Genomic DNA, 13,848 nt, shown 5'->3' with positions numbered 1-13,848 from the left:
GACTGGAGAGAGATTCAGTAAGGAAAGCCAGCCGGACCAGGTGATAGAGCAGACGTGGCCTACGGGTGAGGGCGGGGTTCGTTGATGGGGATCCCAAGTGGGATGCGGCTCCTGAGCCGCCAGGAGCCAGCAGCGTGTGGACTCCGCCCCTAGGTAGCCGGCGGCTGGTGGACGTGATGGATGTGAACACGCAGAAGGGCACGGAGATGAGCATGTCCCAGTTTGTGCGGTACTACGAGACGCCTGAGGCCCAGCGGGACAAGCTGTACAATGTCATCAGCCTGGAGTTCAGCCACACCAAGCTGGAGCACCTGGTCAAGCGTCCGACTGTGGTAGGGCCCCCGGCCGCGGTCCCCTGCCCGACACCTGCCCCCTTCTCTCCTTGCCTGGCTTCTCAGCCCAGGCCGGCCCCAGGGAAGGGCAGGTGGGGGGCACAGGTGGTGAGGGAGGGGGTCAGGTGGTGGGGTCGCAGGTGGTGAGGGAGGGGGTCAGGTGGTGAGGGAGCCCGGCGGAAGGGCACCCCCAGACAGGAAGTGCTGACGGCAGTCTGGCTTCCAGGTGGATCTGGTGGATTGGGTGGACAACATGTGGCCCCAGCATCTGAAGGACAAGCAGACAGAAGCCACGAATGCCATCGCCGAGATGAAGTACCCGAAAGTGAAGAAGTAAGACTGGCTGGCTGGTGGTGGGAGCTGGTTGGGGGCTGGCGGGGGGTGGAGGTGTGTGTCTCAGCCCTGCGGGGTCCTGCTGGGATGTGAGGGATACGGGGGTCCTTGGCATGAGGAGCCTGATATTTTACGGCCTTGGAACGCAGGAGCTCTGCCTTCCCCATCCAGATGGCCCTTCGGCCTCCCTGCCAGCTCTCCCCAGGGGCATGTGATCTGAGGGGGGGACAAAGAATGACAGGACCATCTCGGTGTGGGTGTACGTGCTTGTCATACCTTAATCTCCTCCCGCCAAGGGACAGCATGGCCTGGGAGCGGGTATCTTCAGAGAGACCCGCTCATCGTGGATACTTTGCTTTTGCTGAGGGCTGGGGAGAGGTCTGGTGTTCTTTTGCTCCTTGCTCTTGAGACCCAGGGCTTTTCCCAAACAAAGTGCAAGGCCTACTTACTCATCAAACACTCCGTAGATGATGTCTCCACGCGGCAGGTGGGCTCTGGGCTGGGAAGGCGGCCGCGTCTAATTGCAGGGACATCACTACATGTGACCAGTAAGTCCTGAGACCCGTTGTTTAACTTGGGCAGAGGCACCTATGTTCCCCTCCACTTTCTAGAATTTCAGTAACGGACCCTTGGGACCCTTGGGGCTACCTTAGGGCTCTCACCATCTCAGGCTGTCTGTGTTTCTGTCTCCAGAACGGGAAGAAGGTGCTTGCTGGCTGTCCTGGGCAGGATTGCTGCTCTGGTCTTCCTAGAAGAGTTGGCCCTGGTGGCTCAGAATCCATTAGCGTCTCTCTGCTCGGCCCTGCTGCCAGGAGCGCCCCCAGGAGCTTGAAGGCTGTGAGCTGTTCATTCACTCCACCCTTCATTGAGGGCGGAGTGAATGCAGACTCGGTGCCAGGCTTTGTAAGGGAGGCCAGCGTGCTGGCCCTAGCTTCTCAAGGCTTTGCTTTCAAGCTCTCTCTTTCTTTAATTACTTCTCAGGCATTTTTCTTCCCCTTGAAGCTGAAGCTCCTTACATCCCTTGGATCTGGGCTACATCAAACACAAAGAGTGGGCTCAGGGTGGGTTGGGTGGGAGCGTTTTCAGTTCTGTTCCTTTCCCATTCGATCACAGTAAAATTTCCAGAGCCCCTGGCATGGGGAAGTAAAAGATGAGCAAGACTAGGACCCCTTACCCTCTGGAAAATGCATCATAAAACACACGGCATGAGGTGCGACTCATCGCAGGTAGAGGGAGACAGGCTCCCGGCAGGGGAACAGGGAGAGGAGGAACCCTTTTTGGCCGGTGGCATTGGAAGTCCTCTTGGAGGCGACATTGGACATGGGCTTTAAAAGATAGAGGAGATGGGAGGGATGTGGGGAGGGACGGGGATAGTGAAGTGCCGAGGGCCTTGAAGGAATCATGAGGGGAGAGCTGGAGGAAAGAGTGTGGGACTCAGAGGTTAGTTAGGGGCAGAGCACAGCTCTCATTGATTGATTGGGTGATTGATTGATTAGTTCATTCAGCGTATGTATTAACCATCTGGTTGGTGCTGGGCACTGGACATACTGTGAGGAGAAAACCAGATGAGCTCCCTGGCCTGATGGAGCTTATGGTCTCAGGAGAGAGACGTTCATCCAACAATCAGAGAAGCAGATGGAAATTTACAGCTGTGTTGGGCCCACATGGCAGAGATCCACACACTGCAGGTGCGTGTAGGGTACTCGTGGTCAGGGAGGGCAGGGCAGGTGTCCCCAAGATGGGCGTTACGTAGGAGAAGAGGCCTGGGAAGAGCTTTCCTGGCTGCGTGCAGAGAGCCTGGTGGGAAGGTTAGGAGGGGCGGGGAGAGGGGGACACGTAGACCTGCGGAAGGAACGTAGTGAGGCTGGAGCAGAGCAAGGGAAAGGGGCAGTGGGTGCAGGATGGTGGGTGGGCCAGACTGATCAGGGCCCGACATGCCATAGTGAAGGGTTTCTGGGTTTCTCCTCAGAGCAGTCAGAAACTCTGATTTTTTTTTTTTTAAGATTTTATTTATTTATTTGACAGAGCAAGAAAGGGAGAGAGAGAGAACAAGTAGGGGGAACAGCATAGGGAGAGGGGGAAGCAGGCTCCCAGCTGAGCAAGAGCCTGATGTGGGGCTCGATCCCAGGACCCCGGGATCATGACCTGAGCCAAAGGCAGGTGCTCATCTGACTGAGCCACCCAGGCACTCTGAGATTTTTTTTAAAAAGATTTATTTATTTATGAGAGAGAGAGAGAGAGAGAGGGCATGCTCGAGCAGGGGAGGAGGGGAAGAAGGAGAGGGAGAAAGAGAATCTCAAGTAGACTCCTGCTGAGCATGGAGGCTGATGTGAGGCTTGATCCTAAGACCCTTGAGATCACGACCCGAGCTGAAATCAAGAGCCAGTCACTCAATGCGCCTATCTCTGTGAGATTTTAAGCAGAGAAGGATATGTTCAGATTTACTTTCTGCAAGTTCTGTTGCTGTGTGGCTTGCAGGAGGTGGGAGTGGAGTGATAGGAGAAACCGGTGCATCATGTCTACGAGGGCAGATGACGGGGCAGGAGGGAGCAGGGGGAAAATGGGACGTGTATCTAGGAAGGTAAAATAGATAGCACTGGGGGACGCCGATTTCAATTACTTTGCCTCCTTTAGATGTTTGATACATTCTTCGCTTTATTGAAAAATTCCTCTAAATAGTTTAAGTCTGTTAATACATTGAGAATCCTATCTACTTACCAAAAATAGGCTCACGGACAATTTTCTAGAACCACACGTCTTCAACACATTGGTTGGATTGTGTGGCAGATACGTTTACAAACCCCGTCAGTGGCTGTGGGAACTTGTGATAGGATTTGAACCTTGTTAGGAGGTTGTCACCTTGGAAATAGTCCATTGGTTTGGCTGAAAAGAATGCTGATTTCAGTTAATCAGCAAGGTAAAAATCCCACAACGACGAAGTCCTCTGGGACCGTAGAGTGGTTCTGTGAAATTTAATTGAAATGACACTGTTTCTAGAAGTCAGAGATTCCATGCTGACAGGCCACCTGAATTGAGGTTTGCAAGAGGGAAGAGAGGAATGTTTTAGACCCATTATTGCCTTCTCTCTGGCTGTAGGATTTGTGCAGTTTGATCATGGCGAGGGGTTCAGAATTTTAATGGGTTTTGGTTGAGATATTTAAGGCTAGGGGTGCGAGCATTTGTCAAGAGGTTAGCTGTAACCTTGTGGGAGACAAAGATGTAAAAGTTACATTAGCGTATTAAGTTTTTTTTTTTTAAGGTTTTATTTATTTATTTGACAGAGAGAGACAGCGAGAGGGAACACAAGCAAGGGGGGTGGGAGAGGGAGAAGCAGGCTTCCCGCCAAGCAGGGAGCGCGATGTGGGGCTGGATCCCAGGACCCTGGGATCATGACCTGAGCCGAAGGCAGACGCTTAACAGCTGAGCCACCCAGGTGCCCCTTATTAGCATATTAGTTATCTGTTTCTGCCTTTACCAAGGGCCCATAAATGCAAGACCCTATTCTGAGTAGTTGGTAGGCTACAGTGAATAAAGCAAAGCCCCCATGCTCGGGGGGCTTATGTTTGGGTGGGGAAAAGAGATGAGCAAGCAAACAAGTGAGTCATAATTAAGGAGGTGATAAGCGTTGGGAAGAAACATAAAGCAAGATAAAGGGGGGTGGCACCTGGCTGACTCTTCATCGTGGGGTTGACTCTTGATCTTGGGGTCGTGAGTTCGAGTCCCATGTTGGGTGTAGAGATTAGTTTTTTTAAAAAAGCAAGATAAGGGAAAAGAGGATGACAGGGCAGGCTGAATGAATATCAGCTGCCCTGGTCACTTCTGCCGTTGCCTTCTCTCCATCTCTACCCTGCAGGAATGTTTTTGCCTGTCCAGAATTAATTATCTTGGAAAATTCCTTATAATCGGATAAACAGTGATAGCTATTTGGGAGTGCTCCTGTGTTAGTTGTTTATTGATGCATAATATTACCCTAAAATTTTATAGCTTACAAAAAAAAAAAAGAAATCTTGGCAGCTTAAAGCAACAAACATTGCCTCCCAGTTTCTGTAGGTCAGGAATCTGGGAGTGGCTTACCAGGCTAGTTCTGGCTCAGAGTCACTAGTGAGCTTGTCTCAAGACTTAGGCCTAGGCTGCAGTCACTCGAAGGCTTGACTGGGGCTGGAGGGCCCACTTCCCAGATGGTGTTCTCCCATGGCTGTTGGCTAGAGGGCATCATTCTTCAGCACATGGACCTCTCCGTAGGGCTGCCTGAATGTCCTGTGACGTGGCAGCTGGTCCCCCCTGCCCCCAAATGGTTGGAGAGAGAGCAAGGAAGAAGTCACAGTGCCTATGATGACCCAGTTTTGAAAGTCATATGCTGTTTACTTCTGCCATCTTCTTTTAATTAAAAGTGAGGCACTTGGTCTATCCACACTCAAGGGGAGGGGAATTTGACTCTATCTCTGAAAGGGGGAGCCTCACAGACTTCTGTGGACATGTCTTAAAGCATAATCTCCTAGGTCTATGACATGGGCATACCTTCCTCACTTAGTACCGCTGGGTATTATGATGCATTCCAGAAGGAAATTAGCAAGTCTCTTCTGTCCTCACATGTTGCTTGCAGAAATGAGCCTTGAGGCTTAATGGAGACAAGCTGTGAACTGACAGGCAGGGAAAGGAAGGGGACCCTACATAAAGCATATGTTTGGCCCCCAAATAATTGGGAGTTAGCTGCATTTTTCACTGTGTACTTTCTGGGGGTGGCAGGAGGAAGTGGGAAAAAATTGGGAGGTGCAAAGCTGAAACCCAGACAGGATAAAAATGGGTGCTGGGATGAGCAAGTTTCAAGGCTGCCCCTGGCAGTCTGGTGGCCACAGGAAGTCTTTGATCTCCTCTTAGGGACTCAGTTTCCCCTTCTACAAAGTGCGGATCCTGTCATCCCTTCCCCACCTCCCAACCGTGCTGTAGGGAAATGGAGCCTATGGTGGATGTAAGATGTGGGTAGGACAAGATGTTTGTCTGTGTGGCCTCTTGTAGACACAAGGTCTCCAACTGCCATCGGAATCCTTGGCTTTTCAATCTATTCTCCCTCACATTTGCATTGGGCTTTTTTTTTTTTTTAAGTTTTTTTATTTATTTGAGAGAGAGAGTGAGAGAGAGAGCACAAGCAGTGGGGAGGGAAGGGGCAGAGGGAGAGGAGAAGCAGACTCCCTGCCAAGCACGGAGACCTGTGAGGGGCTCAATCCCAGGACCCTGGGATCATGACCTGAGCCAAAGGCAGACGCTTAACTGACTGAGGCGTCCAGGCGCCCCTGCATTGGGCTTTTATCTCGACAACGCTTATTTACTTTCAGCTCTTCCCAACCATGTTTGCTGGTACTAGAAATGATCATCTCTGTGTGGTATATCACACTGGGACATGGACCTAGAGAGGCTGCTGATGTCGCACAGGGACAGAGCTGAGGGCCAGGCAGCACACCCCAGGCCTCTGGATTCCTGGCTTTTCCTCTCTGCTTCCGTACAAGAGGAACAGAGAGAGCCTGCCTTTTCTGTGCTGCGTGTATAGACACAGACACTGTGCTAGACACTTAGCACGCATATCTCAGCAGTCCTGGAAGTAGGTGTTCCTATTCTCATTTTACAGGCGAGGAAACTGCAGTTCATAGTGCTTCAATGCGGGTAACAGGTGTAGCAGTTGAATGTAAGACAGTAGGGGCTGCTATGGCTGCGGATGATTTCAAAAATTCTTCTTTTAAAAAAAAGAAAAACAAAACAAAACCCAGTGCTGGTCAAACCAAGCACATCTACGCCTGGTTTGACCCCTTGAGGGCCACCAGTTAGAGGCCCCTGACTAGCTCACCAAATGGGGATGCTGAGTTCCAGGAGGGGGAAGGATTTAGTCCAATGTCACACAGTTGATCAGAATAATTATAGGGCTGTATTGCCGGTGCTATACTTAACACAGATGCATCTGATGTGATCCCTGCTGGCGCTTGAGCTGAGGCATTTGTGACCAAAAAAGTAATAATTTTCCCATGTGGATGGCCCGGTTCAGGTGTCAGGGCCTTCTCTTAGCTCATTTAGCTCTGTATATATTTTGTGTGTGTTAAAAACCTTGCTCGGGGGCACCTGGGTGGCTCAGTCTGTTAAGCATCCAGCTCTTGATTTCAGCTCAGGTCATCATTTCAGGGTGGTGAGATCGAGCCCCACATTGGCTCTGTGCTGGGCGTGGAGCCTGGCTGGGCTTCTCTCTCTCCCTCTCTTTTTGCTCCTCCCCACTTCCTCTCTCAAAAAACAAAACAAAAAAAGTGCTTAAAAAAACCTTTCTCTGAAGAACACCCACCAAATGACTAGTGCTCAAATCCAAGATGGGAGATGTTTTTTGTAATTGTAATTTTTTCTCGTAAATAGGCGAACATATATATGGTGAAAAAAATCAACCAGTTCTAAAAAGGTCACAGTGCGGTCTCATAGCAGGCCGTTGGAGAGGTACTAATGGCTGGCTGGGCCATTCTGTAAATGACACTGGGAAGAGGCTTCCTGACCCAGGGCATTGACCACCTTGAAATGGCTTCAATGTTCACTTCCCTAAAATGGGGATTATAGGGTTGTTTTAAAGGTGAAATGATTTCATGCATGTAAACAATTATTATTATTAGCACTTGATAATTAGAGCCTATTAGTTAATATTGGTGGATAGCCCTAGTGGATGGGGTTTGGCAAAGAATGGAGAAGCTGAACTTCTGCTCCTACAGAGGGTATACCACTGTCTCCTGCCCCCTTGCGGTTTAGGGAAAGGGTGTGGGGACAGAATGGGAGGAGGGCTGTGGCCCTGGTGAGCATGCCCTGGAGGACTTCTGATTTGAGCTGGACCATCTCGTGCAGCCAGAAGTCAGCGGTTGAGCTTGGCTGTGACCTGCAGACATTGCTGCTCTGAGAGTCTTGGGATTTGCCAGGGAGAGTGGGAGAAGGGCTGAGAAACTCTGAGCCAGGCTGCTTGGGTAAGCACCATCACTGACTGAAGTAGTGACCTGGGTGAGTCACGACCTCCGAGCCTCTGCTTTCTCATCTGTAAAACGGGGACAATCCTGGGAGTGACCTCGGAGGGTTGTGAAAATTGGATTAATTAATCACAGTCTCATAGGTCCAGGTACTGTGTTAACATGTATGTATCTCAGTGAGTTCCCACAGTTATTCTGTGATGTAGGTTTGCATAGCTACTAAGGGTTGGATAGGGGAAGGGGCAGCAAAGGAGCATCTTAGAATGCAGAGTTGAACTTCAGGTCACTTCCCTGCCATTAGGATGAGAAAACCGGCTCAGGGAGGGGAAGTAAGTTGCCCAAGGTCACACAGATAGTCTGTTTTAGGGCCAGAGCAGCATCCCTGCTCTCCCCGAGCTGCCATACCTGGGATTTGACCCTCCCTCCAAACCCTAGCCGTGCCCCGAAGGACACATTTAAGGAAGGTGGCTTTGCTGGGTCGACACCTCCAGTTGCAGGACGGCGCCCACACTCTCTGAAAACGGGGGCGCGGGTGTTCCTGAGTTCCCGCCTGTAGAGCTACCCTCGTGCCCCCACCCAGCCGGGGCGACGGGGCGGCCGTGGGCGGCGGCGGCGTCCCCTGGCGCTGGCCGGCAAGCTTCCCTGTCGCCGCCGCGGCCTCCCTCCTCCTTCCTGGCGGCCGCCGCGCCGCGCGGGTGTTCAGTTTCAGCGCGGGGATGAGCGCAGCCTGCGCCCGGCTCCCCGAGGAAGGAAGGAAGAGAGAGAGGGCTGCACGGTCCTCGGCCGGGGCCTGCCAGCGCCGTGGAGGGGGCTCAGCTCGGGTCGCCGGGGCTGGGCGCGCGTCGATCCTGCGCTGCCGAAGGGGACGCCCGGGAGCCGCGCTGCCGCTGCCGCCGAGGGTAACCGCGGGCGCGCCGGGCGGGGCCGGGCGGGCGTCCCTGCGCTGCGCCCCGCGGGCCCGGGGCTGCCCGGGAGCCCCCGCTCCAATGGGGTGCGCCAGGGCGGGGTGTGGGTCACCTCCCGCCCGCGGGCTGCGCAGCCGGCGTCGCGGAGCAGCTCTTTGTGTCTCCCGGGGCTGCGTGTAAGTGTGTAGTGTGTGTGCGCGCGCGCTCGGCGCCTTCAGCCCCGTCACCCGGTGCCAGTTTTCCCCAGGTTACCCCCGCCAAGACCTTTGCCCCAGGGGATGCTGCCTGAGCTGCCGGGGGAGTTTCGCTAAGTTGGAGGGAAAAGGGCGGGGTGGGGCCGCCCGGCTTCCCCAGACCCCAGGCAGCGCCCCAAAGTTGGTGCTGCAGGTGCAGCGCCCCCTCCTACCACGCTCCTCCCCAGCCAGCCCGGGCCTTGGGAGGCGGGAACCTCCCAGAGGCTTAGTTCGGGGGCTCCTGATTCTCATCCCCCAACTTGGAGGGTGCACTCCTGCACGGAAGCCACCCCGGAGGTGGGTGGGGGGTGTCTGTCGAGGGGCGCGGCTTTCCGGGCAAGGGGCAGCCGAGGCGGAAGCCAGGCTGGCTGGCCGGCTGGGAGAGCTTAGCGGCCGTGGCACCGAGCCGGGGTGCCCATGTGACTGCGGTGTGCTTTGGAAGAGGAAGCTGTAGAGGTCAGTGCAAAGGCGTCACGCCAGAGCGAGCGGGAGCAGGAGTGAGGGGGGAGACCCGGAATGAGCGCGGGGCGGGCGCGAGGGCGGGGGTGGCGGCTGCAGGGGCCCGGACAAAGCCACCCTGTCACAGCCACCCTGGCCGCTCCAACGCATGTAGTTGCCTGGCGGGAGGGGCGGCCCGGCCTCGCCGCCAGGAAATGAGGGACATGGGAGGAGGGGCCTCTGTGGGAGAGGCGGGGCTGGAAGTGGCGCCCCCAAGCTCCGAAGGGCCTCAGAGGATGCTGGAGGGTGACTGGGAGGGCAGATCAGACGCAAGCACAACTTGGAGAACTTTCCTTGCACATAGCTGCCGCAGCTCCTAGTGATTTGGTGCACGCCTGCTGGGGAGGTTGGGGCTGGGGGGCAGGAGGTTGGGGGGTGGTGACCCGTGTGGCCAGGCCAGCCTAGGGCCTGGAGCCCAAGAGCCAAGCTCCTCTCCTCTCTGCTGCGGGCGCCTGGGTGGTTATCAAGCTGCAGACCAAAGGGAGCACATCTCCTTGCTCCACCCCACAAACACTTAAATTGTTTTCCCTAGACTGTTTTCTGCTGAGGCCTGAAGGGGGTGGAAACCAAGGTTAGATTAAAAAAAGAAAAGAAAAAAAATCCAGACGAAGAGGTGGTTTTAGGAAAATGAGGACTAATATTTTGAAGTGGTGCTTGGAGAGGAGGCCGGTGTGGTCCGTGGGGGTGGGGTGGGTTAGGGCTTCACCCCCACTCCCCACCCCCAGTTCCTTGGAGAGAAGAGGGTCACTCGGGTCTTCAGAGTAGGGACCTGGCTGGGCCTCCTCGCTGGAGGCGGAAGGGTGCAGAGCCCCAGCCTGACCTGGGACTTTAACAACCCCAGCGCCAGCCTCGCAGCCCGCGCCTGTCTTCGTGACAGGGCTGCGTCCTGTGCTGTCAACTACACCCCTCCGATGGGGTTGCTAGGCAGCGGGGCTCTGATGTGGGGGAAGGCCTTCTGATTTGTCAGCCTCCTGCAGACACATGGTTAAGGCTCCTTCCAGCCTATCCGGAGGAGGGACGCGGGGCACGCTGCCTGCATACTGCCGAGCCCCGGGTCCACCTGAATGTGAGGTGCAAAAGGCAGCTAGAGGGAGGGGGCACCTGGAGCCCACCAGCCTCCTAACCAGCTCAGCCCCACGCCCCCCATTATCTCCACTGGGGCTTGCTGCTGCCTCCTCCCTGTCTGTCCCTGCCCCATTCCTCCCCTCTTCCCCAAACCATGGAAAAGCAAAGTGCAGCGGGGAAAAGAGGTCAGTGGGGTAAGCATGTGTGTGTGGGCCTCTGGAGGTGCCAAGGTGCATGAGCCGTGGGGAGGCTGCCCCACCCGTGCTGCTGGTGGCTCTTGTGGGAAGGGGTGGGAGGGAAAGAGGGGACCCTGGCAACCCTGTCTGCCAGGCCTGGACTTGGAAGCCTGCTCTGTCACCCCCCCCCACCCCCTTTAAGCTCTGCCCACCCCTAGGAGGGCAGCATGTCAAGGGAGGAGGGAGGAGACTGGTGAGTTCCTGTAAGGAAGGGTGGGTTATCTGGCTGCTGCTAGAGCTTAGAAGGGGGGCTGCTGGCGGGTTCCTTCTCCTGACTGCACCTCCTTGCCCAAGCCTCTGAGGCCCAGGTTCTCCTCTCTGCCCATCTACCACCCCACCCCCAGTGTCCTCTCTTAATCCCTTCACTTTTTTTTAGCAGTTATATGGAGATAGAATTCACATACCATTCATTCATTTAAAGTGTACAATTCAGTGGTTCCGTATGTTTACAGAGTTGTGCATTCACAGTCAAATTCAGAACATTTTTATCACCCTAGAATGAAACCCTGTACCCATTAGCAGTCACTCCCCATCCCTCCCTACCCCCCCTACCCCCCGCCCTCAAGCCCTGGCCACCCCTCATCTACTCTGTCTCTGTAGGTTTGCCTACTCGGACCGTTTCATATCCGTGGAATCCTACACGGTGATCTTTTGTGGCTGGTACCCCTGTACTTGGAGCCGCATTGCTCACTTCTCAGTCAGTTGCATTGCTGTTTCACTTTCCCCGTGCAGTGCTCCGTTAAGAATGTCCCATCCTGAAGGGCAGGGGGCTGATGCATGCTGACACATTTCTCTGAGGGCCATGCCAGCTCTGGGCTGGACCGTTGGTTGGCTCTCAGCAAACGCTTGTCGAGTGAAAGAAGAGATGAATGGGAACTGGTAACTGGCAAGCTTTGCAGGTGGTTTACAGTGGAATTCCAGGGGCCCAGCTGCTGCGGAGGGGACAGGCGTTTTGGGAGAACGGCAGGTACAGGCGCTGGGAGGGAGCAGAAAGGAAGCCTCTCCCTGGGGTGGGGGTGGGGGTGGGGCAAGAGCAGAAGCTGTCTGTGAGGAAGGAACCAAGTGGCCTGTGGGTTGCCAGCTCTCTCCTGGGGACCTGAAAACCCAGATGCCTCCCCCAGCCTTGGGGGCAGGTGGCCAGTGCTTGAGATTCGTCATCTGATCACAGGGGCTTCCCCCACGGGGAACTCCGATTAGAATTGGGTTTAAAAAGAAAAGAAAATTCCCCGGTGTTAGCATTTATAAAAGGACAGCAGGTCGGGCCCTTCGGAAGCTGTCGTGCACCTCCTGTGATTCAGGCACTGAATTACTGTTCCTGCTCCCCCGCTTCTGTGCCACAGGTACTGTCTGATGAGCGTGAAAGGCTGTTTCACTGACTTCCACATCGACTTTGGAGGCACTTCCGTTTGGTACCATGTTTTCCGGGGTGGGAAGGTGAGTTGAGCCAAATCTCTTCAATTTCCGTACATTCCTAGCTGTTTCTTCATGGAGGGGCTTGCTCACCTAACCCCCCCCCCCCCCCCCCCCCCCCCCCAGCCCAGTCAGCTCCTGCCCTGCCCACTTTCAGGACCACCTCCCACTCTCCGTCTTCGCCTGGAGGGAACGATCCAGGTCAGCTGTTCTGCATCACACCTGGTTACCTGTTCATACCTGCTCACCTAGTCCAGTGTTCTAAGCACCTCAGGCCAGATTAAAACTCTAGCCTTGGTTCCCAAGAACTCCCGGCATTCACTTTGCCCGCTGTGGTTTCCAGCCCCAGCACTGAGACCGTTTAACTTAAAAGTCTAGTTGTCGGCACCACCTGCCTCCAAGAACATTTTATCTGAGGGACAGACGTCCCCCAGAGAGAGGAGGTGATGCGTGCATTCAGGATGCTGCTGGTGCGTTCGCTTCTGAGCGCCCCGTGCGGATGTGGGTGCTCCTTGAGCGGACACGTGCCGCCCTGCTTGTCTGGGTTTGCGTGTACGTTTGTTTTAACCAAACATGTTGGAAGAAATCCTGGGTAGGAAGTCATCCTGCTTGGTTCCAGATGTTTTTCCTCCCTCTCCATAGTGAGTACAGGCCGGGTTTATTTATTGGACCATTTTATCATACAACTTAGGAAATTCCCTTCGTCTCCTTCCCTTACCTCCCCAACAAGCCTGCGGCTCAGGAGAAAGAATGTTCCACGCAGTCCAGGAACTCTAGCCACCCTGATGTTTCGGCAGGAATGGAGATTCCCTAAAGGCAGGCAGAGGGTGTCCCAGAAGGGCGACGCAGCCTCCCCGCCAGCCCAGAGACCCTTTGGGCCTGGTCCTGGAGGCGCTCCTCTGTCCTCCCCGCTCCCAGGCAGGTGGGGCTGTCTCCTTGGGTTGTGGCACAGCCTGGAAGGAATCCAGGACTTTGGCCCGGATCTTCAGCTGATTGCCTCCTTTTCCTCCCAAGATCTTTTGGCTGATTCCTCCAACCCTGCACAATTTGGCACTGTACGAGGAGTGGGTGCTGTCAGGCAAACAGAGTGACATCTTCCTGGGAGACCGTGTGGAGCGATGCCAAAGAATTGAGCTGAAACAGGGCTACACGTTTTTCATCCCTTCCGGTAGGTTCCGGCGAGCCTGGCGTCGGGCTCTCCCTCGGCCTGGCTCTCCCAGCACTGGGAGAAGAGTCCCGCATCCCTGTGGCCTCAGCCAGGGTTTCGGGCCAAGTGACGGGGTTCTGTGGGCTGCGTGGCCATTGGCAGTCTCTGAGAGCACATCTAACCTGTGTCTCCCTGCCTGTGGGCTAGAATTCACTCCTGGGGTAAAGCCTAGGGCCCTCCCTCAGGGGAAGCGTGAATGGCTTCCCCAGGACGTCCTGTGGAGGTTTCTGTGTGAGGGGATGACAGTGGTACTGTGGTGAGGGGGGTGGGTTTACTCTCTTGAAGGAGGAATTAAGTTGGTTTACCCAAGGAATGCAACGCATGGTAATGGCGGTTCCAGGCAGGTTGTGGGGAAGGATGGACCCCAGGGTGGGGGGGGTCTTACAGGCATGCCTGAAAGCCTAGGGAATGGGCAGAGGGGAATGTAGCTTTGGGGAAGGACCCAGTGTGGTAGCCTCCTTCCTGCAGAACAAGGCGAAATATAGTCAAGGTCAATGTCAGCTCTTGTACTTGGACTTACCCCCCCACCCGCCAAAAAATTAAGAAGAAAAGAGAAAAAGAAATTAAGGCTGCGAGTATAGTAGAGGGCAGTAATTGAGAGCGCTGGCCCTGGAGCCAGACTGCATGGCCTTAGTTTGAATTTCAGCTC

The 13,848-nt window shown here is 54.8% G+C and overlaps 1 protein-coding gene across 1 annotated transcript in view; it reads left to right on the top strand.

Moving 5' to 3' along the window:
• KDM2B (lysine demethylase 2B) overlaps positions 1-13,848 on the top strand; it is a 114,597-nt gene that overhangs the window by 25,346 nt on the left and 75,403 nt on the right. The window contains exons 5-8 of the mRNA XM_040619957.1: positions 154-332; positions 559-665; positions 11,923-12,016; positions 13,007-13,160. Coding sequence (XP_040475891.1) covers positions 154-332; positions 559-665; positions 11,923-12,016; positions 13,007-13,160 — 534 coding nt within the window. The remainder of the gene's footprint in view (positions 1-153; positions 333-558; positions 666-11,922; positions 12,017-13,006; positions 13,161-13,848) is intronic.

The sequence above is a fragment of the Ursus maritimus genome, unplaced genomic scaffold (assembly GCF_017311325.1).
Source record: "Ursus maritimus isolate PB19 unplaced genomic scaffold, ASM1731132v1 scaffold_33, whole genome shotgun sequence".
Taxonomy (NCBI): Eukaryota; Metazoa; Chordata; class Mammalia; order Carnivora; family Ursidae; genus Ursus; species Ursus maritimus.
Note: the sequence above shows the minus strand (reverse complement) of the source record. Positions and strands in the feature narration are given on the sequence as shown.